Source organism: Alligator mississippiensis, chromosome 14 (assembly GCF_030867095.1).
Source record: "Alligator mississippiensis isolate rAllMis1 chromosome 14, rAllMis1, whole genome shotgun sequence".
In the NCBI taxonomy this organism is placed as follows: domain Eukaryota; kingdom Metazoa; phylum Chordata; order Crocodylia; family Alligatoridae; genus Alligator; species Alligator mississippiensis.
Window position 1 is genome coordinate 37,909,033 of NC_081837.1, and position 22,903 is coordinate 37,931,935.

General features: G+C 47.5%; 2 protein-coding genes across 6 annotated transcripts in view; both read left to right on the plus strand.

Moving 5' to 3' along the window:
- The window catches only part of MLN (motilin), a 33,599-nt gene extending 31,554 nt beyond the window's left edge, over positions 1–2,045 (plus strand). For all 5 annotated transcript variants that reach the window (XM_059717045.1, XM_019484901.2, XM_059717044.1 and 2 more), the window contains 2 exons: positions 430–538; positions 1,915–2,045. In XM_059717045.1, coding sequence (XP_059573028.1) covers positions 430–538; positions 1,915–1,922 — 117 coding nt within the window. In that variant the 3' untranslated portion in view covers positions 1,923–2,045. The remainder of the gene's footprint in view (positions 1–429; positions 539–1,914) is intronic.
- Positions 2,046–7,163: 5,118 nt separating this feature from the next.
- LEMD2 (LEM domain nuclear envelope protein 2) lies at positions 7,164–20,289 on the plus strand. Its single transcript, XM_006267909.4, has 9 exons — positions 7,164–8,198; positions 9,513–9,553; positions 10,369–10,444; positions 11,583–11,659; positions 12,296–12,375; positions 14,950–15,095; positions 16,132–16,233; positions 16,335–16,437; positions 18,079–20,289. The coding sequence occupies exons 1-9, from the start codon at positions 7,199–7,201 to the stop codon at positions 18,227–18,229; spliced, it is 1,776 nt and encodes a 591-aa protein (XP_006267971.2). The 5' UTR covers positions 7,164–7,198; the 3' UTR covers positions 18,230–20,289.
- Positions 20,290–22,903: the final 2,614 nt, after the last annotated feature.

Consider the following 22,903-nt stretch of genomic DNA (forward strand, 5'->3'; position numbering starts at 1 on the left):
GGGCCCAGCCTACTTTCCAAACCAACTTCTGGGTGAACCAAAGGCCTGATGCCCAAAGACATCTAATAACCCAGGCCTGGGTAAAGCGCTCTTGAGACTCAGTCCTCATTCATAGCCGCTCTAACAAAGGGTTCAGTTCCTCCATCCTACCCTGTTCCCCTGACTTGAACAAAGCAGGATCAAGCCTCTGCCCTCCAAATAAGAGACTATTATGTCAGCCCAGCCCAAACCCATGCAACAGAACTGCCTCCTGCTCTTGTGAAATGGATGTCAGTGGCTGGGTTTCAGGTGGGTGGGGGAAATGTGGTATGTGGCAATGTCTAACCCTGCCCAGAAGACCCCTGGTCCTGTAAGCATTGTTAACCATGTCTATCTACCACCACCTTGTTCATTTTCCTTTCTTTTGGCTAATTCTGCTTTCCTTCACAGCTGACTGCTCCTGTGGAAATCAGAATGCAGCTCAACTCTAGGCAGCTGGAAAAATACCAAGGTGGCCTGGAGAAACTGCTAACTGAGATGTTACTGGACACTGAAAACGGTACTGTAAGGAGCCTGATTCCGGCCTCTCCCTTTCCTTCCCAGCTCAGTGCCCTGGTGATATTTATATTCCAGGAATGGCTTTTGTGTCATGTTTGTTCCCTTCAGACAGTCCTTATTGGCCCTCACCCCGTGCGTATACTTGACACATAAGAACATCAAGCCGTCTCCTCATTCCCTGTCCATTCCTTAGCACTGCTGTTGAGCTGCTACTGTAAATACTTCACATGGCTTCCTACATTCACGTCCCATCCCACCTCTGCCCTCCCTGCCACAAGAGATGTGGCAAATGCCTTGTTCCAGTCATTTGAAAGTGTGTCGCCAGAAAAGCAAAATCAAAGAGTTGCCTTTGCCTGCTGAGTCAACTTGAAGGACAAAACTGCTCACGTAGCTCAGGGGGTGCAAGGCTTGTGCTGAGCATCTCTGGGGCCTGCTTCTCTCCTGCCTGTTAGGGACCATCCTGTATGTCCTCAAGGGATGTAAAAGTGAGTGTAAGGTATAATACACCTGGCACTGAGCTTCCTACTTGTCTCATGGACAGGAGTACGGACGGGGCAACAACCTCCGTGCAGCTGTGACGTACCGCCACTGCATGTGGGTGCAGAAGGATGGAACCTGGTTCTCCTCCACAATGCACCAGTCAGCACAGTTGTGCCACATGCTCACGCATGAGCTTGCACATGTTCCCCCAGCCCCAGAGCAAAGAAAAACTTTGGTGGAGTTTGTGACTGGTCATGTTTGCTACTGCTTCCAGACCAAGATAGGGCATGCTACAATGAAACCTACTGTGCTTACACCACATGCACTACCCCTGAAATGAATATAATGAGGTCCTTTGAAAATCTAGCACTTTTGGAGCCTAAAAAGGAGACAAACTCTGAAAATCTGTCCCTGCTTAGACAGTAAATCTGTCCCCGAGCTCTTCTGATAATCTAAAGCTTCGTATGCAAAAAATGGAGATGGAAAACTCCTGTGTTTAAGTTATTGAGTTGATTTATGTCAACACCCTTGGGGGGATTGTTATCTACAGGGATTGCTATCTACAGAGAATTCTCTGGGGCTTTGTCCAGGTCAGGCTGAAATGACTCTAGCAACATCCATTCTGTGGGACTCTTATTTCAGTCTGACTAAGTGGGTGTCAGGGGTTATTTTTCATTTTTGAAGTGTGGAAGTTGAGGAGGATGGGAATTGTATATGAGGCTTATAAAGAACGGGGATTGTATACAAGGCTTGTAAAAAATGGGAAACTATTCAGAGGACTGGGAACTGTATACAAGGCTTATACAGAACTGGGAATTGTATATGAAGGACTGGCAATTGTATGGAAAGCCCATAAAGACGTGAATTAATTATGTTTGTTCTCTCCTCTCTTTATAGCTAACTGAATCAGAAGCGTAAGGCGGTGCCGTTTGCTAACCTAAAAGCCTACACACATGTAAACTGAATCTGTCAAGGGTTTCGAAACAATCTGATGTGAGCTAATAAAATGTGCAGTTTAATTAAATGAATGATTTGGCTCTTTTAAATAAGTTTATTAGGCAGATGGTGAGCGCAAAGCGCATGAAAGCAGCAAAACAACATTACCTCTTAATGGATTGCCGTTACATAGAAAACCACCTTTTTTTCCAAGGAGTTCAAAGCATTTTGCAAACACTGAGTAATTAGGCTTCACACACCCACTCTACATTTTAGTCATCCTCCTGTACAGGTGGGGAAGTTGAGGCACAGGGAGGTAGAATGACTTGCTGAAAGTCAAATAGCAAGAGTGGTAATACAATCCCTACGCCCTATACCCACCTACCCGCAAGAGGACATAGCCTCAGAGGTGGGAAGGGAACCCCAGCATCCTGCCTCACGGCTCCTTTTTGTGATCACTAGAGGGCACTCACTCCCACAGCCAGGAACAGCACCTAACCTGAAATTCTCTGCTTTGATTGCTTGAGTCCTTTCTGACAGGTGGTATATCACAGTAGTCCTTGCCACCAGGTATCGTGATAGTCCCTGCAAACACAAAAAGTACCAGGCGTTAGATGTTGAGCTGTTGATGGGGGCACTCTACCCATGAATTGAATACATACTGCACATAAAACAATCCAGGTCTCCCTGCTTATCTGTGCCTTGCAAGCAAAACTGATGCTAATTTCACTGTAATGGCTACAGGTTGACGTGCATTTAAGGACTTGTCCCTCTCTGGGTGCCGTGAGATGCAACATCTGTAAGGCATGCAGTAATGGGACGAACGATATGTGTGTGCATGTATCCCATTCCAATTCAATTTTATTCTCCTCACTGAACATAAATGTTGCTGTCACTGTGGATCATTTAAATAGCTGCAGTATTTGTGCCAGAATAGCGACATGCCAGTCTCACTCCTCTGTGCCGTGTATGTTGAAAGACACTCTCTCCCTTAGAAGAGAAATCTCCCAACGTATAATGGAACATGGAGTCAGGAGTGGTTTTCTAGCTTTAACGTATGATTCACAAACATATTTCTGCTGCACATGCTGATCAGCTTAATGTAGCTGGAAGTTCACAAGGATTATTGCTGAAGGGCAGGTTGTGCTATAAAACCACTGGTAACTGAATCTGAGAGTGGGGAGATAATGAATGTAATATATTTAGCTGGAGCAGAGCAAAACCTCGCTGGTACGGATGCTCTGCAGGTATAAGTTGACTTTCAGCAGGGCCAAGCCAGTTGACACCAGCTGAGGACTTGGCACCAGTGAAGTTACCCCAAAATTGACCCTGGCATAAGTGAGATCAAAGCTTGACCTGCTATTCTTGATGGGCCAAATCCTATATCTCACCCAAGGTATAATCAGAGAGGTTCCCATGGCATGCAGGAAGTTGGAGGAACACAAAGGGGCTCTGTTCCTCCATCATGCAGATACCCAAAGTCTATGCCAGGCACAGGGGTGTTTGCATAGGGGCTAGAGTCTCTGTACTTGCTCTTGCCCCTGCATCTCCTACTCAGGTCTGTCAGTGAGACTGCGCCAATGGGGTTTCTCCAGCTGGCTCTTCCCCTGCCAGCCTTGTGTGGAGGAGGTTTCCCAGGATAATTCACAAGAGCCTCTAGCTGGTTACTACTGGTGCATTTGCCACATGGCTACTGGAGGGACATAGGGGGATGCATGTCTTCCTCGGACCCCCTTAGCCTGGTTTTCTCCAGGCCCAGGGCACAGAACTCAAGCCAGGGAGCTGGGTGCCAAACAGACAGCTAACCCTCCATGCAATCTTTACATGACTCATGGCCGTTGGCTGTATGGCCTCGCACTCAAGATCTTGCCTGGGCAGATTCCTTCTGGCTACAGTGGGGTGGCACAGGGGGACACAAATAGCCCATGGCAGACAATGCACAAGTCCAGCTCCCTCGCTGCTAGTGCTGCACAGGAAAGTGGAGTGAGAGAGACTAAGGGAACAAGCTGTCATCTCTACTTCTCCCAAACCACAGGGAGCAGTCGCAAGCAGTGGGAAGGGGTTGCTTCCCATAGCTGGTCCCCCACTTCTCATGGCAAGGGCTCTTTCTAGGCCTGACAGGGTCCCTTTAACCAGTCACTGCCTTCTGGCTCATGCTGTACACTGAAACAATCACGCTCCCCTTCTAAGCTGTCTGCCTCTGATGGGCACCTCAATAATGAATCGAAGCAGAGAGCAAGGCTGCAGCCCTATCTGTATGCATGGCATACTGGGCGGCTGCTTAGGCGTGTCGGTTCCTTTCTTTCCCCTTTTTCCTCTTGTTGTCAGCGTTCAATTGCCCGCCACCAGCTCAAATAATTCTTGTCGGTCATGGCTTGTGCAGTTTCCAGGATGGCAAACTGCATTACTACAGCGAGGAAAGAGGGGAGCTGAGAACTCGCCTCTCGTGGATGAGGGCTTGCTGGCTAAGCTGCAGGAGAGCTCTTCCATACCAAGAAATGCGCTGGGAGGCCTTGCTGGGGGAGCCCGACCAGGTACCCTTGAGCAACCAGGTGTCACAGTGACTACAGGTGGGCACTTCGCTGGCACACCTCCATGCTTGGTGTGTGAGCAGATGGGTGGGTCACGCTGAGCCTGAAATGCAGGGGATGCTGAGTAGACAAGCACTTGCAGGTTTTGCTGTGCTTTACATCTGCTCCAAGCACCTGGATGACCTAATCCCAGAGAAAGGCAAAACCAGTGATAGGAGCACACAGAAAATATGGCATTTGCATGTGTGGGTGCTTGCATGGGCTTAAAGTCCACAGGCTTGGGCATAGCTTTATCCAAGCCACCTGGAATGTGTAAGCCTACAGGAACGGGGCCTGAGGAGGACTAGGGAGATAGTCTAATGCCACATTTACATAAGACTGCTTCAAATTATTAGCTATCAGTTGCATTTTTCAGTGAGTGAATAGAAAACTAAGCTTAGTATTTCCACATTCTTCATCAGAGCACAGCAGGCTTTTTCAATGGGCCCTCTGGCCTCTGCTAAGCATGCATTTGTTGTTGCTAACTGGATTAACAAATCTCAGGGCATTTGGCAGCCGCCTTCTTTAATAAATCAGGAAGACCTAGAATAGCTTGATCTGATAGCCTAAATTAGAACAAAGACTGAGAGCAAAGTGAGTGTGAAAGGAGGGCATGGCGAGATAGAAGCAGCCAGACCAACTTTTCCTCTTAGTTTAAAGCATTAATTAAAAATCAAAGGCACCATCACTTGCTGAAATTGTACAAGATGCAACTTCAAATCAGATGACTCCACTCTGAAAGGTTGCTGTCTTCTGCCCTCCACAGCAGCCCCTGCCAAGACCCAGCTGAAATGTCTCGCGCTTCAAAAGTCTTCTCTCATCTTGATAGGGAAGCTAAACTGCATAAATGAAGGGAAGAGGAGCAATCGCCTGCCGGTGGGACCAGCCACAGAAGGCTGTCAGGAGCGAACATCTTGGCCACGCCAAGTTGAGGCCCCCGTGATGATTTTGGTGGTGGCGGCACGCACGAGGAGTGCTGCCCGAGGGGTGCGTTCAGGCACCGTTTTAGTTCATCGGGTTCTGTTTGAGGCAGGCAACTTTTGTCTCATGATCGCATCCAGCTTACACAGCTGGGAAACGGCTGGGAGGTGGTAATGTCAGGGGCATCCTGATGAACCTGCCAGGTTTGTTCCTGCTCAGCACTGATAGCAAGCGTGGCCCCAAGATGAGAAGTGGCTGGCAAGTGGCAAGCCCAGAAAGGGCTCCTTCACGCATGGTACTACTACTACTACTACTACTGCTGTTGCTGTGGTGGTTGTTAATTATTGTTACAATTATTATTACTAGTAATAGTAATTATTACTAATATTACTCCTTCTACTACTATGGATACTATTAGTACTACTAATAAAGGTACCCTGGCCCAGCCAGAAAGGCATGTCCCCCATGCTCTCAGACCTCCTTCACATTATATTATGCTCCAAAACTATAAGGGCCCCAGACCCTAACATTATAGGCCCATCCTAACCCCCGTTACACAGTCGCTACATGTGTGCATTCGTCACCCTGTCATTATCTTTAATTAAATTCCACAATTAAACCACAGTAGTCGGCCCTGATTTGTCCCTTTTCTAGGCGGCAGCAGGCAGTTGCGGCTCATCACGGTTCGGCCAAGAGACACCGTCAAACCCAGGAGTTGTGCTGGGGGGTAGGCGGAAGGCAGGTTCAGTTGCCATCGGGCATTTTTACACGCGCAGACGCCCAGGACAGCAACACTTGCAGTCGTATAAGCGGTGAAAAGTAGGGTGGCCATGAGAGAGCACATGTTGGTTTTCTGCTACCCCGTCCTCTGTTGATACAAAACCTAACGCCTTTATGTCCTCTAGTTATCTTTCTAATTAGGTTTCAGTCGCAGCAGCTCCCCAGCCCTGGCGGTGTCGGGAAGCAGGAGCCGGGCCGTTGGGCTCGATCGAGGCATGAGGATGCCTCTGGTCCACTACGGGGGTTTCCCAGGCTTTTGGGCTTTGCTATTGCTGCTTCCCCCTCTTCCTCCTACGTGCCTCAAGATGTTTTTAAGCCTCCCGGGACTTTGCCTGGGTTGTGCCAGTGCTGCTGCCGGGGCCAAAGCCTGTGGGCGCCGGTCTTGCCCCTCCGCTCGGGGCCGGACCGATGTCAGATTCAGGGGCAGGAAGGAGCGGTGCCTCCTGGTCAGCCTGGTGCCCACCAGGCCAGGGGTAGCAATCGAGGGCAGGGGTGACGTGGAGGTCCCTTCCAGCCCCACGAGCTCTCCTTGGGGTGGGGAGACCTCAGCCATGCGGCAGGGCATCGAGCACCCCGCAAGGCTCAGGGCCCGCCCTCCCCGAAGGCCACAGCAGGCTCCTGTTCCCCATGCACTGCTTCAGACTGTGCACGGGCTTGTTGGAAGGACAAAGGTGCCACATTGTTTTCATTGAGACCTTCCCAACATGGCGCCCACCCCTCCCTCCTCGTTGACCTTCCCAAGATGGCGCTGCTCGACTCAGCCCTTCGGGAAATGGCGACGGCCGCGACCTTCTCAAGATGGCGCCCACACCCTCCCTCCACTCTCGCTGACCGTCCCAAGATGGCGCCTACCCCTCACTCCATCCTCGCTGGCCTTCCCAAGATGGCGCCCCCCGCCTCCCAAGATGGCGCCTGCACTTCCCGGGTTGGCAGCTGCTGCTTCCGGGTTGCGGCCCACCCGCCGCCTCGCCGCCATGGCCGCCTTGTCAGACGCTGAGCTCCGGCGAGAGCTGCTGGCGCTGGGCTACGAGGCGGGGCCCGTCACCGACACTACCCGCCGCCTCTACCAGAAGAAGCTGGGCTGCCTGCGGGCCGAGCGGGCGGCCCAGCGTCGCAGCCAGGCGGCCCAGCCCCGCAGCCAGGCGGCCCAGCCGAGCCCGGGGCGGCCCCAGGGCCCGTGGCTAAGCCGCAGGGGGAGCCCCGGCGATGAGGGCAGCTCGGAGGAGGAGGATGAGGATGAGGAGGGCGAGGCCCGCACGGGGCTGTCGTGGGGGGCCCTGGGCGAGGCCCCCCCCTGCACCCGCCCAGGCCTGTCCTCGTTGGGCCTGGCCCACAGGCCGCTGCTGACCGGAGGGGACTCGCCCTCCCGTGCTCCTTGGGCCTCCCCGGGGCGGCTCAGCCACCGGCCCCTGCTGGGCTCGGGCGCTGCCGCGTTGTCCCCCGGCGCCCGCTGGGACGCGGAGCCGGCCACCGGGGCGCTGGGCCTGAGCCCCCGACCCCTGCTGGGCTGCGACGGGGGGAAATTCCCCCGCTGGGACGCGGAGCCGGCCACCGGGACGCTGGGGCTCGGCCGCCGGCCCCTGCTGGGGGGACAGGAATCGGGCCCTAGTGCCACGTGGGAGCGGGGCAGCCCCCACTGGGCCGGCGAAGGAGCCTCGTGGAGGCCGGAGGGAGACGGGGCGTCTTCCAGGAGCTCGTGGTGGCGGCCGGGACTTGACAGGGACCGTCCGTCCCCGCTGGGGTCCGCGCGGGCCGAGCTCACCCGCCGGGCCCCGTGGAGGAGCGCGGCGGGGCCGGGGCCGGCGAGCTGGGCGGCCAGACCCGCGGCGAGGCCCGAGAGAAAGGGCAGGCCGTTGGAGTACTACTTCTCCTGGTTCCTGTGTCTCTCCTCGTTGGCGCTGATGCTGATTTTCTTGGGCATCCTCTGGGTGAAGATGATGGGGCTCGGCCGGCTTCAGGGAGCCGAGGACAGCTGTGCGTGGTGAACGTCTCGCTTTCCCGTCATCTTTTGTTCCTTTTCCCCCCTCGCTTTGCCACCTTCTTCTCCCTGCGTCCCCCCGCACTTTGGTTATCGCTGGGTTTCTTTTCCTCTCCCGTCCTTGTTAGCTGCAGAGCAGTAGCTTGAGTGTTTGTGTATTCAAGTGATTTTGGCGTCGGAGCCTTCACCTCCAGAGATTTTATGGAGAGTGAAATTTTGGTTGGGAACAAGGACGTCTTTTACGATTCCCCATCGTAGGATGTACTGGCCGTGTAATTGCCTGTCTCGTGTCATCCTCTGCAAAGCACAGTCATTCTGCGGCTTTTTGTCCTGACCATGTTGAAAGAGCAGTACTGGACTCTCTTCCTGTCTGCTGCTTGCCTCCCAGCGTAGCAGAGAGCAAACAGGGCAAAAATGACCCCCCTGTCGCAGCCTGTTCTCCTGGTAGATCACATCCCCAGGTGTGATTTTTCCTTTGCTTCTGCAATGATGGAAGCAGGTTGGTGAAAGGAAGTGGCAAAGTGCAGTTGCTGATGCTCAACCTGTTCATTGAGTGTGTGTATTTAAATGCTTTGACAAAATAAACTTGTTTCCTCTATCAGGATGATAGGGATGAGTGTCTTGATGTATGCTGTACACTTTTGGGACCATCCCCTCCTTAAAACACATAGAAATGGGGAGTTTTACTGCACATATTTGTTATAGTTTCACGTGGCTAAAATTGTTTCAAGGTACCTTGTGCCAACTCTGGCTGTTCTATTGGTAAGGAGGATAAGAAGTGATCAGTCAGACTCTGCAGCTGGCAGGCTAAAAAGAGCCTCCTTCCCCTGAAATAACAGAAGCCTGTGCTTCTGCAGCCAGATCTGATTTTGATCCCTTTTGTAGCAGTGAAGTTTCCAAGTCACCACCGTATGCCATGCAGTGACAGTTAATAGCACAATGAGATGGGCATGGGTTTATGTAAATTATGAAGTGTTAAGCAGATTCAGTGAGCTATCCAAGAGTATGTAATCTCCCCTTTTTCATAGAATATGATCACAATAGTTTAGCAGCTCCAAATGATCTGCCAACGGAACAAAAACTCCTTGTATTTGCCCTGATAGAGAGCACACTGTTCATTTAGTTTCCAATCCTACTTGCTGTAGTTCTTTCAATGGGCTATTTGCATAGCAAGGGATTATTCAGTGGGATTAAAAATAGCAGAATCAGATGTTTAGAGAATTAGCTGGTTTTTTAAATTACATAGTTAATTTCTCTGTCAAAGGTTTTATTTTGCAGCTGACTAACCTTGGTTTTCCTCTTGCTTATAGTTAAGCTGTTACCTGTGGATTGTAATAAAAAAACAGACGAAGTAAGTGACTCATTTTTTTTTTTTTTTTAAATCTTGCAGTGGGTGCAGGCATCTGATAAAAGGTTAATTATTGCAGCAAACTCAGAAGACATTTTCTATCAATATGACTACAGAATAACCTCCATCCTTTTACAGAAATAATGTAGTGTTTTGCAGAAGTTGGATTTAATAGGCTTGTCTGGCCTTGTGGGGAGGGAAAAAATGGTGTCTGTGTAGGAGCTTCTGAATAGATATAGGTATAGATTTAAGCTTCTGAACATCTGAATCCCTTGCTGTTATGGAAACTTTTAGTTGATTATAACATAAGTGACTTTGATTGCTGACAAAGGCTGTAGCTGTATATTCATCTTTTGTAATACAGCCTTTAATACTGCTAACTCCCCTAATCTCTGTTAAAATGTGTTTATGCAGGCTTGACTTATTCCATAATGTATTCTTGAGAGAGACAAACTTTTGTATCAAATTCAGAGTAGTAGTAGTATGTCCCTTGGAGAAATGTGTAGTAAATCCGCTTACTGTATATGAGTTTGAAGGAACTGCTCCTTCAGCTATTGTTGGGAATAAAAGGGTCCTAGACTATGAGGTTTGGGAGCTAGAGATGCTTACGTTTCATGGGATGTGCTCAGCAGTTCATAAATTTAGGCCCAGTAGACCTCTTTGACTCCATAATCAAGTAATTTAATTTTATCCAGTCAAGTGAAGCATAACTGAACATACACTGCGATTAGTACTTTATTTTCTTTCTTTTGGCTGATTTAATTGCTGTCGTCTTCCTGTGGATGTGTTGATGTTTATTATGTGTTTCTGACTTCCAGTTCTGTCAAGCTAAACAGAAGAGCATTTTAATGAACATGCTGTATGAATTATATAACTACCTGGCAATACAAGCTGGTAAGTACCGGTTGTCATCATAAAGCACTTCTGTGTGTTCAGCAACCTGCATCTCCCAGCTGTCTGGACATCTTTAACCTTACCTGGAACAGAGGGGCCTTGTATAATTGACTGTTCCACTTGAAGAGTTCAGGGAAAGTAGGGTAAATAGTGGGGGGAAAAAAAGTTCCCTTTAAATAACCATTGTGCTTTGCTAATACATTTATACATTACTATAGAGAGAGATCTGTGTTTCCTTGGAGGACTCCTTACTTGCCTTTCACATACTAGAAATTTGAGCTGTAGATCTTCAGCTTCATAATACTTTCCTACCACCACGTGTGAAATTTTTGCCAGCTACCTGGAATCTTACTGTTTATTAACCAACTGTTGTATTAGCCATTAAAAGCTCCCAACGCTCGTTTTTAAAAATGATTTAGGCACTTAAGGGCATAAATCTCAATGGAAGTCAGTAGACTTGGTTTTCTAAGTCACTTCTGAAAAGCAGAATGTAGGTGCTTGTACCAATTAGCACCAGTTTAATGCTGTTTGTTTTACTGAACAATGGGAAGCTATAAATGAAGTCCTGCTTTCAAGTACTGAAGTCACCTAAGATGTTAACCGAGTTGTTCAGATGTTAAACAATTTTATGCTGTCATTTAACACACCTGTTCAGGCTTACTTTCAGGGCCAGTTTAACTACCCTGGGTGTGTGAGTCTTTCCCCAGCATTTGTCTTTGCCTAGTAGAAAATGGAGTAGGGAGGGGCTCCATTGTACCATTTTGTCCCTTGATAATCAAGTTCAACATCTTGCCCAGAGGATCATGTTCCTCTGTAATGCGTTTGGTCAGGTGTTCGGTTTTGGAGAATGGGGAGCCAGTGTTCCTTCCTGGCATCTGTGGTGAGCAGCAAATGCCTTGCAGCGTGAGATTTGATTGCCCCTATCTAGCCTATAAACTGTAGCTGCAAATTTTATTAATGGTCATAAAATTATCTAGCTGCAATATAACTCTCACCTCCTCTCACAAGTCTTTTGCCCACAGCTAAAACTGATTTAAAAGGATAACATTTCAGGATAGATCCATGTATTTCCTAACTGTCTAAGCCCTTTTTTCTTCCCCCTACGGAATTATTTTAATCTCTCTGACTTTTTTCCTAGGTAATTTTGAGTGTGGAAACCCTGAAAAGCTAAAAAGTAAATGCATTCTGGTTAGTGAAGCAAGGGATTATGTGGCGGTAAGTAGAATTGGAGTATATGTCTATTGTAGCATTGTTAAATATTTGTTATTTATTGCTTTAAGCATTCAGCTTGCTCTTTCCTCCTATTCCAGCTCTTTCCCCTCGTTTTCAGCTTTTCCTTTTGTCTCTTATGTTCTTTGTAGTCCTTTTGAAAACAATCTTTCACTTGGTCTTCAACACCACTGACTCAGCCACTGTAAATCTAGCTAATAGTTTGTTGCTTCACCTGAGTCATCAGTCTGTTTAAAACCAGAAATTTCCTTGAATTGGGAGCTGTCATCAGTAATATTTTTTCCCCCACCCCAAAGTGGTAAAAGACAGACCACTTCAATCTAGCATTCTACTTTTTCACACACAGTTTTCAGCAAGTAGTCTTGGCATTCTGTGGACAGTATTTATTTTTACAGTGTACTTCATGCATCATGTACCATCATCATAACATTTCAGTCAGGACTCCAAACCAATCTCTGGGTTTCCTTTTCCTTCCACCAGTTAGCTGAATTAGTTGAACTGGTAGTAAGAATTAATGTAGAAAAAAGATGTACCTGGAGCAAATTCTCCTATTGCTGTACTAGAATAATGTTATTCCACCCTGCATGCAGAACTAATCTTCTTATGGGTTTTTCTGTTCAGAATGTAACTGGTACTCCCCCAGAGGAGTTTGGAGCTGCCCTGGATTGGATACTGACCAGTAACAAGGATTTAGGAATATGGTGAGTGACAGGAAATATGTAATTCACAGCGCTGGTTGGTCATGGAAGCATTCTTTCATATGCAGCATATATGAGACTCTTAACTACTTGTGGTCATTAAACACCCTGAGGTCCTTATTGCAAATGCGGTAATTTCAGTCCTTGTGTCCTGCCCCTGTTCGATGCGTGTGCGATGACAATCTGTCCTTTGACATCCTCTCCCCATACTTCCCACTAGCTACTGTTTTCTTCAGTTCTGCTACAAACAGCACTTTGGTGTTACAATATGGAACCATATTCTGCTGCAGAGGTGGCTGCATTTTATTGGTATGCAATTCAGTTGCTATAGCTGATGCAGTGTTTTAGGATGAAAATCAATATGGTAAAAAAATGAGAGAATTCTCAATGGCATCTTCAGAGTAGCGGCATTATCATGCAACTAACAGAATACCTGATCTTCAGTTGTATCGGTGCAAAGACTGCCACGTTCCCATTGACTTTTCTCAGCATGCTAGATCAGTCACGCTGAGCATTTCCTCTTATGCTTCACAGGTATATGTGGTTTCTACACTTAAAAGGGAGCGGGGATGTTTGTCTGGTTAGTTTTCAGTATCTGGCAGTGGGAAATCATCATCCTGCAAAAATCAGCATGAGATTTTGTTCAGTCCTATGAAAAATATAGTGCCGTGTAAAATTTATCTATTTAAAATGGCTGCACTGCTTCTCTTCTTCTGATATTATAAAGTAGTCTCGGGACTTTTGTGGAAGAGGCCGAGAACTGCTGATGGCAGACAGGGAGACTCCGTAAATTGGATGTAAAGTGCTGAGGCACAGCTCCATTATTTGGAAACAAATGTTTGATGAATCGGCCAGGAGGACAGACTTGAGCAATCTGAGACTGCCTCCTTTGCAGCGATTCACAGGCCAGATTGTGAGCCACCCTGACACAACTCACATTTCCATCAGCCTCTGAAGGATTTTAAGCTTTTGTTGTAGGAAACCAGAATATTGAGCTTGTTGCCTTCATGGCCTAATATGATAGGAAATGTTACCTAATGCAGGGCTGTCTGCTTGAGTCCACCCACTCGCTGACATGCTGCTCTGAAAGGTGCCTCTTCCCACCCACTTCAGCACTAACTCTGCAGGCTGATAATAAATTTCACTGTAGTTGAATTTCATTGTAGTTAATTATTTCACTGCGATGTAACTCATTTCAGCACAAACACTGGAGTAGTGGGCACAGCTTGTGTAGAATTCCCACTATTTTATTTCTCGCAGTCTGTCATCCGTAGCCACTGCTGTAATCTGCTGTTCCAGGTGCTGTCTGTTTCTTTGTGGTTCTTTGAACATGAAGACTCCACAAAACAAGGCAGTGTTCCCTGAGGGGCAAGCTTGGACTTGTTGGTGGGATGGGATCCAATGCATTTTAATTTAATATTTTCTATTGGAGCACTGTTCGAGTCACGGCCTGGCAACATGAAACACTCCCCATTTCTGTATTTTCCGTAATTAACAATTCCATCAACAGTTCACCGAATTGATCTGGCTTTTGGCAGCTCAATATGAAACTGTATGAATGCAGAGCATACTAAAAACCTGCCGGTGGTATTTTTGCAAACAGTCTGTGAGCTTATTTGACTGGGGGCTGGTCAGAAAGCAGAATGACTAAAGACTGCACTTGGTAATCCAGGTGCATTTTGTAAGCAGTCACTTAAGACTTGTCCTTATAAATAAGACAAACTAGGTAGGAAAACACTGGATGTCGCCAGGTACAGTAGGGCTCAACTAACCCATTCCAAGCCATCAGATTCCTGTGATATGCACATGACCGAGCTAAGGGATGAAATCATTTGGACTGTCGGTCTGCTATTCATTGCTTAAAGGTAAATTGGTACCTTTAAAAAAACAGTCCTCTTAATCCATCTCCTATAAATCTGGCCACTTTAGCTTGCGTTATCTAATGCCTGTTGTTTTAAAACTTCCAGTAAGGAAGTAAACATGGGGTGGTGGGGAGCGACTGAAAGGGGTCTCTGATTACATAGCAGATGTATGAGCGATCTTCAGTATGGATGAAGTCTGGCTGTAGCCATAGTTTTTTCCGAGGGTGCGCCTGGCTTTGCTGCAGATGGCTTTGATTTGTTGTCGCTTTTCCCGTTAAACTGTTTATGCTCATCTGTACAGAGGAAAATAGTGCAACCTCCACGGACATTGGTGCTCTCAACGGCTCTCTGTGCAATTGCTGATGAGCAACTCAGTAAACATTTCCATTTCTCTATGCTGGGAGGTGGGAATCCAATTTAAAGTTTAATCTTCTGCATGCTGAGAGGTGCTGTCAAAGAGTCTGTAGAGGGAGACTTCAGTTTACCAGTGGGAGTTCCAGGCCTGCTGCCTTTTCTAAAGCCGTATTCATCCTTTCTGAGCAGCCAGTGCTGAAATGTTCTGGAAAGACCAGCAACAAAAATATGTTGCTGTTTTCTACCCAGTGTACTCAGAGTTACAGCCTCTGTAGCCAATTTATGTTCGCCCTCTCCTGTTTACAGCCTGCATTTGGAATCTGTCCTCGACAGTGATGACTTTTCTGCCTCTTCCCATCAGGTTAAAAGGCAAAGACCCCTCAGAACCAGTTACCAGCATCGACCAGGTGGTCTGTCTCGAATCCACCCGTCCTCGGATGGGGTTGATCTGTCGCTTCCGCCGGGCATTGACCACTGCTATTACAACCCTTTTCATCTTTTTTTGGTGTAAGTCTTCAGCACTAATGGTTGGGATTTCAACATGCCTCATGTACGTACACGCACACACACGCATACAGGCGTGCGCACGCACACGCATGTACCTAAATGCATCTAGTGAAAAAGGTGTAAGGAATTCTGCTGATGAATTAAGTTTTAATTAACCTGTGTTCTGGCTAAATGAGGACACTTGTGGACCCACTTTCAGGGTGAGCGCCTTAGGTTTATTTTAGATCAGCAAGCCATTTAGCTAGGCAATTCTCAAGCACCCGTTTCAGTGGCCTACAAAATTAGTGCATTTAATAGCCTGCCTGAAGGATTTCATTCTCTAGCTTTTCTTCATACTGCACTATCAAGCCAACTGGCTTCTTTATTAAGGAGTTATAGTGTTTCTTTATTACTGATTTGTATTTTGGTAACATCAAGATGCCCCACCCGAGAGTAGGATCCAGCTGAGTTAGGTTCTGTACAGACACATAGTTAAGGCAGTGCCTCCCCTGAAGAGCTTACAGCCTAGGTACTCCAAGTGGAGGAGAGATAAAAGGAAGTATCACCACCCCCATTTTAGAGAGGGGTAACCAATGCCCAAAGTAATTAGATGTCTTGCTTATGCTTATGCAGGGGGGTTGTGGCAAAGCCAGGACTTGAGTGTAAATGTCCTGAGTCCCAGTCTGCTGCTTCAACCGCATACCTGTCCATATGAGTGTACAGCTTCAGAGCACTAACTGACAGTTCTGGATCGTTATTATTGGGAGGCGTTTGCAAAGAGATGGCTCTAGAAGTTTACAGGTGTACAGCCTTGTAATCACCCCGGTTTGTTTCCTGATGGATAGGAGTTCCACACATGGGACCCTCGCCACCAGGCTGCAGTTCCAGGGTTCTTGTAATATCCCAGAGAAATGCTCTGGATTCCATTCCAGGCAGTCCCTGGACTTCCAGTAATAGAAACTCTTTGGTATGAGGCTGTATGGGGAAACAGAGCAGCTCACGTCCAAAGATTGCATGCAAGCGACCCATGCTGGCATTTCTTTTGTTCCTGTTACAGGTCTAGCTGCCTTATGGGGAATCTTGATCTTCTTGAGGTATCGCTGGCGGAAGATGGAGGAAGAAGAACAGGCCATGTATGAAATGGTGAAGAAAATCATAGGTAGAGTGTGGTATCCCTTGGAAAAATGTAACTGATAACATTGTCGTTGATTGCAGACAGTTCTGTTGCTCATCGTGCCCCTGTTCTGTGTCTCCTTACAGCCATTGTCCAGGATCACTACAAAGAATGGGAGCGGAATTTGGAGCGGTACCCCTACGTAGGCATCCTCCATGTCCGGGACAGCCTCATCCCCCCGCAGAGCAGGTGAGCTGGTTCTTTCTCTTTAAGATAGGCTCAACACCAAGTTCTTCAGCTCAGGTCATACACCGGTTCCTGAGTAACGCCCAATGAGCAGAGGATTGATGGGGAGGAGAGTGAAGAATTCCAGAAGTGCGTACCTGGCCTTTCAGTTTCTAAGGGATTCTGACAGAACTCATGCTCTGCCTTAACCCTGCTACAGATCATTGTGACAGTGCTGAGGCTGATATTTTGTGCAGTCACGCGGGCAAGTTGTCATCATTCCATCAAGCAGTAATTGAATTTTGTTTTTTCCTGAGCATTGGGTGTGCTGTTTGCTCTCTCCCCTGTAGCCTGAGCTAGATTTTTGCCCTTTGTCTTGCCACCATTCTCACTTATCCTGTGGCAAAGTTAAACTGTGGTGCATGTCTTTCACTGAGTAAATGAGGCTGGCTTGTCCTCTTCTCTCGGTGGCTGTGTGCATTGTCATTCCCAGGGAGTCAGGTTAAGATCAGCACTGTACTGCAGTTTTCCACAGACCAGAGTAAACCAATTACCGTTTAAGCAGAAGTAAATACTCTCCAGCTTGAGGCAGATTTTTAAGCGGATGCTTTTCAAGGAGGCAGCATGGTGATATGTGAACTACAGAGTTAGGAGGCTGAGGTCCTGTAGTAAACCCTGCCAACTAGAGGTGCACCAATATATCGGTTCATATCGTATCAGCACTGATAAAAAGAAAATTGACATCAGCGGTTGACTTTTTTGGCCAGTGATGTCATTGATAAATTCCGCACGCATGTGCATAGCTGCCGCATGCATGTGCATAGCTGCAGCATGCACATGGCCAGGAATGCAGCTTGGCAGCTTGGAGAGCAGCCTCCTGCCAGTAAATCTATGGGGGAAGGGGCATGGGGTGAGGGAGGGAGTGGGGCAGGGGCATACGCTGCCCAGTGGCAGGGTGCGGGACAGAGTTGCAGGTGTCTTGTCCGGGGTGGGGGGGGCTTCTGCTGCTGTGAGCACCCCCAGGGGAGGCATTGGGGGCATGTGCACCCTGGATTTATGCGTGGGTTAAGGGTGGGTTGGGCCAGGGCTGCACTTGGGGTAGGCAGTGGCAAGGTGGGGTGGGTGGCGTCGGCACTGGGAGGAAGGCTGCGGTGAATTTTGGAGTGGCTGCAGTCCCCTCCCCCCAGCCTACCCTCCCAGCACCACCCCAGCCCAGCCCCCCCTGCTGGGAAGAGTCCGTAGCAGGCAGCTTGCCCTCGCCTTGTGCACAAATCTGGGGGTATATACCCTCCCATACCTCGCCCAGGGTGCGTGCAGTGGCAGCAGCTGCCCCCCTGATGAGCCACTCACGGCTCTGTCCCGTGCCCCACCCTGCCCGTTCTGGGTAGCGCCTGTTCCTACCCCTGCCCCACTTCCATCCTGACAGTGGGGGCCTCAATCTGTCCCCCCTACAGACTTACCAGCCAGGTGCTCCTCTCTAAGCTGCCAGGCTGCATAGCAGCAGTCGGATTGAGCTTTGCATTGAACAGCATTGAACTTTGATTTCATCTTCTTTTGGAAATCAACCTTAATGGTCACTTTGTAAGCAGCAACATATGACCCAAGCAAGAAAACGCTAGGCTGAAATGACTGTGGTCCTTTTTGTTTTTCTTTTTCTGCTTCCAGGAAAAAAATGAAGCGGGTTTGGGAGAGAGCTGTGGACTTCCTGGCTTCAAACGAATCGCGGATTCAGACAGAGTCGCACAGAGTAGCGGGAGAAGATATGCTGGTGTGGAGATGGACTCAGCCCTCTTACCTCTCTGACTCAGAGCACTAAGCTGGAATCAACGGATGAGCCATTGGTTCCGATCTGTGCAATCCCCTCTCTGATGGCGGGAAGGGCTGGTCGCTGTCTGAACCCCTCTGTTCGGACTTGCTCTGACCCCCTTCCCCTCTATTTCTGAGAGAGACTGACCAGGTTTTTCAGGGCAATAACCTTAGCTTGTAAGGAAGATGGACTTGAGCTGGGGACAAGCCAGACGCACACCAAAGCCAGCTTTCTAGTGATTCCATGAGCAAAACAGCCAGACAGTTTTTAATAGAAAAACACACCTAATAGAAAGGGTCATGAGATCTCTTCCCCTGAGATCATTTGAAACTACCCTTACCCTGTGGAGGCCAGAGAGTGGCTTTATCCATTAGATAGCACTCTGAAAGAAAAGAGTTAAATATTTCCCAGGGAAACAGAGATGAGAGTTAGGATCCATTGTGTTACCAGGTGCTTCTATGTCACCAGCACACCAAGAATCTATCACTTAAGGGATGCTTAACAAGGGAAATGTGTGTTTGTCCTTACAAGGAGTGGGGGAGGGGGGGTAGGACTGAGGGGGTAGACAGTATTATGTGCCTTGAAAGATTTGGGGTGGGGATGGGGTGTTGGAGGAGAGGTGACGCTCTCCTGCACTCTGTGTCTGCTGTCCTTGTGCTCTGTGTTATACTAGGGGTGGGGGAGCAGATGGAAAATGGCAGGTCATAGGTAGACATAACAAGCATATTCTTACAGCTTCAGCTTAGATGCAAAATGAGCTGAGAATAAGTCATTAGGGGTGGTGAATGTACATGATTTTACTGGGCAGCTGCAACATGTGTACTACTTTTAAGAGCAGAGATACCCAGTGCCTACAGTATTGATACGAGGATTGTTACTGCAGTGCCACAAAAGGTAGTTGATCTCCAGTATAGCATACTCTTTTAACCCTGCAGTCTTCATCTTTTGTATCTCCAGCAGTTGGGCTTCTTAACTTTTGTTCTGTCCAGTTGAGAAATGTTTTGTTTCAAGGGGCAAATAGCACCGGACTTAATCTGGGCTGAAATGCAATTAGTTAGTCTCTGTGCCCCCGGTATTGTAAAACCACTCTCCAAATCACTGCTAAGACAGCAGAGAACCAAGTCACTTCTGGCATAAATCTATTGGCTTCACTTATGCCAGCAGTGATTTCGAGCCCGTAAACCAGTGGATTTGATTCTTGTTAGTGTCATAAATACAGTGCACATATCCATATTTGTCTGTAATGTTGGGTGCATATCAAGCTGCTTCTTTGAGGTTCTGGGCCAGCAGGTTAACTGGTACGGCTGTTGAACCCTGGCCTGCCGCTCTGTTGTAATAAGATATCCTAGAAGGTTTGAATCGGTTCTTTAGCATATGTAAACGTGTTATCGTTTTAATGGGGAAGTTTGTGCTTTTGCCACCCCCCCTCCACATCGAAGGGTAGTTGGAATTTTTCACCTATGCATTCTGCAAGCTGCTGAGGCAGACTGCAGAGATTCATTATATACCTCCTGCTGCCTCATCAGCCAAAATCAGTACGGAGCAAGAAGCCATCTCCAGAAACAAGGCGCTAGGACGTCGTATTAGTTAAGTAGGAGCGATCCTGTGCTGAGTTGAATTTTATCCCCATATGTTCCTTTTTGTAGTGCAGGCAGGGTGTTGGAACAAAAGAGGAATCTCGACAGCTGCCTTGGAGACATTAGCCATCTTTTCCCATCCCTTATTGATTAAAATGGATGATAAAACAAAGGCAGCCTTTGTTCTTTTAATGTGTTACGACAAGATCTTCATTGGTGGTGGTTGCAAAAATTCCCACAGTGCCTCCATTCTTAGATCTTTTTAAAATGTCTGTGGATTTTTGTTTTGTTTTATTAACCATCTGAATTTGAAGTGGAAAAGGCCAAGCCTTGCAACAGTCTTCTTGCATTGTTGATGACATTCATTATTCTATTTTTATTTTTTTACTTTTTGTAGGACGAATCTCACTGGGTCGGTGCTATTTATTACACATTTAAATTGGCTCTGCATTTTAACTTGTAGAATAAATTTGTTATAAATTATTATTCATATTTATTTGTGTTGTGGTATTTAATGATCAACGCCTTGTGCATACACAGAGCAAAGAGGAAGGTGCCTCCTGCAAAGAGTTTGCAACCCAAGTAGTTAAGGCAAGAGGTAAAATGGGGAGTGCAGGGAAACAATGAGAAAGTGATTGGCGAACATGACAGTCAGTGATCTTAGCATTACCTATGTGTTGTCAGGTTTCTGGTAGGCAAATTAGACTGCCTCATTTGGAACAGATGGCATCTTCCATAAAAGGTGCAAACTAAGAAGCATTTATCCCTTGTGGATGCACGTGTAGAAGATGCTGACAGGTTTATGTAGATTAAAATATTACCAGCATTCATTTATTCCAGTAGATTGATCAACACGTCTGACAGGTGATGAAGACAGCAATGGTTGAAGCAGGGGGATGGGAGGGAAGAAATGAGCAAGATTTTTAGCAGTGACTAGTGACTTGGGGTGTTATACACTCCTAGGATCACTCGGGGTGGGCACACAGGGTCACCGCCACTTCTGACAACCTCAGCCTTGGGATAGGTTCCAGACTCATTGCCTGGACGTGTTACTTCCCCTCCCTCCTGCTAATGTAACGCCTCCCTTTGCAAAGTGCTTTTAGATCTTGGGATAAAATCCCAAGAATTACTAAAGAAGCAGGACCCAGGCATGAGCCTGGCTGTCCTCCAGGGTGTGGTGCCAGACTGAAATATGGGTGATCTGAGAACTCTTCCCAGCTCTGATGTCTAATTTAGTGGGTCACTTCCCCTCTGTATCTCAGTTTCCACATCCGTAAAATGGAGTGAATATTCACCTCATTTGTGCTACACCTGCAGATTTTGTAACCCTCCTGTGCGACTGATACGGAGGGCTTACTGCAGCAGTTCTGGTTAGGGTGACATATATTGTGTCAAGGGTGAGAGCAAAAGACGAGTCCCAACCTATTCGGGAAGTAACTGGTCATCTTTCAAGAGACATGGCCAGGTAGAAAGCAAGTGCTTACACTAAATGTTGGCAAGCCTGAGTCGCTTCTAAGATCTCATTAGAATCCATGCATTGGGTATTTCAAATTAATCTCTGAATGCCAAGGTAAAATGCCACCAAATGCCAGGAGCTCTGAATGTTTGCGCTCCACAGAACAAGCTCGCGGTGTGTTTAACTTCCATCAAGGGCCTCCTTGGGAAGGAGACAAGAGCAGAGTTAATTGTCACTGCTCAACTTCTGCGCTTTTAGCTGGCTCCACTCTTGTTTGGGTAGATAAATGCTTTTATTCCTCTTGCAATGTGGGACCTAAGTGCCAGGGGAGTGGATTTGCAACATCACGAAGGGCAGGAAACTACCCAGCTCCCACTGAAAGTCAATGGGATCTAATTCTCTTTAGAATAGCAGCATGTTGCTTGCGAGACCCTTTGATGTTGCTTGCCCCACAGAGGAAGTTTTACTTTTCACGAATGCATGCTTTCTTCAGGTTGTCGGGTAGAGCAAAAGGTGCTATGGGCTGCAATATGTTCTGCGCTCACTATTGTTTCCCAAAGGCCAGTGGAGGTTGGGGACCGTTTCGTTCCCCCTTTCAGGAGACTATGCCCTGAAGGGTCTCCATCATTGCTAGGGTTTTTGAACAGAAAGGGGTAGAAGAAGTGGCTTAATGAAAGGTTAATTCCCCCCCTCCAAACCTGCATTCCTGTTTAGATGCTAGTCCCCAGTCTGGGTTGCTAAGTTACAGCTGGAGTATGCTCCAGGTTAGGAAGTAGTCTTCGGTTTGTTGTAATTATACCAGCTGCAGATGGTTGCTTTGAACCTGGGTGCCAAGCACTTCCCCCCCATAATGACACATGAAAGAGTGGGCACAAGGAAGCTTTGGCTAATAAGGAACTAGAGGGTTTAATACTCCCTGATTGACTCCCCACTGGATTTTGCTGCTGGAAGCCTTGGCCCCTCAACAGTAAATTCCTAATGCTGGCCCTCTTTGTAGGCTCCAAAGGAAAGAGCTTCCCATTCCCAAGTGACGGATCAGTCCCTTGATCTCCCTCCCCTCTTTAACGCTTCGTTTGCAACTCGTATTGACTGAGCTCTTGCTTCTAGAGTCCACCCCCACCTTTTGCAAGTAGTAAGCTTCTATAAATAAACCCTCCAATGGTGTGCTGATAAAGCTATCGCATCCCCTTACTGTCAGAAAGAGAAATATGTACCAACAAGGAATCTAAAATAAAATTTGCCCTTTATCTTTTTATTTCCTCCTTCCATTTAAAGGCTTTCTTATTAAATGTTTTGTCTCCTGCTGACATGACAGCTGATGCTGTGCCTTATTTATGGGAAGCAGAGTTAGGGAGCTGTGCCAGTTCTACTGGAAAGATCAACACGAGCTGAACAATTAAGAGAACATCTAGTGAGATCTGCCAAAAGGGCCCCTTCCTTCCAATGGACTCTTTCCCCCTCACCAACCACCTTGTCTCAAGTAATCACTCCCAAAACATCCCCCAGGATTTCTGCTACAGCTTTGCTCCACTTTTAAAGACGAGCGCTTCACCCTTGTACGGGGTTCTCCAGAAGATCTATGGCCTTTCTCATCTGGTGTCTCAACTGTTTGACCAACATCTATAGAGCAAGTTGTTATCGTAGCTGTCT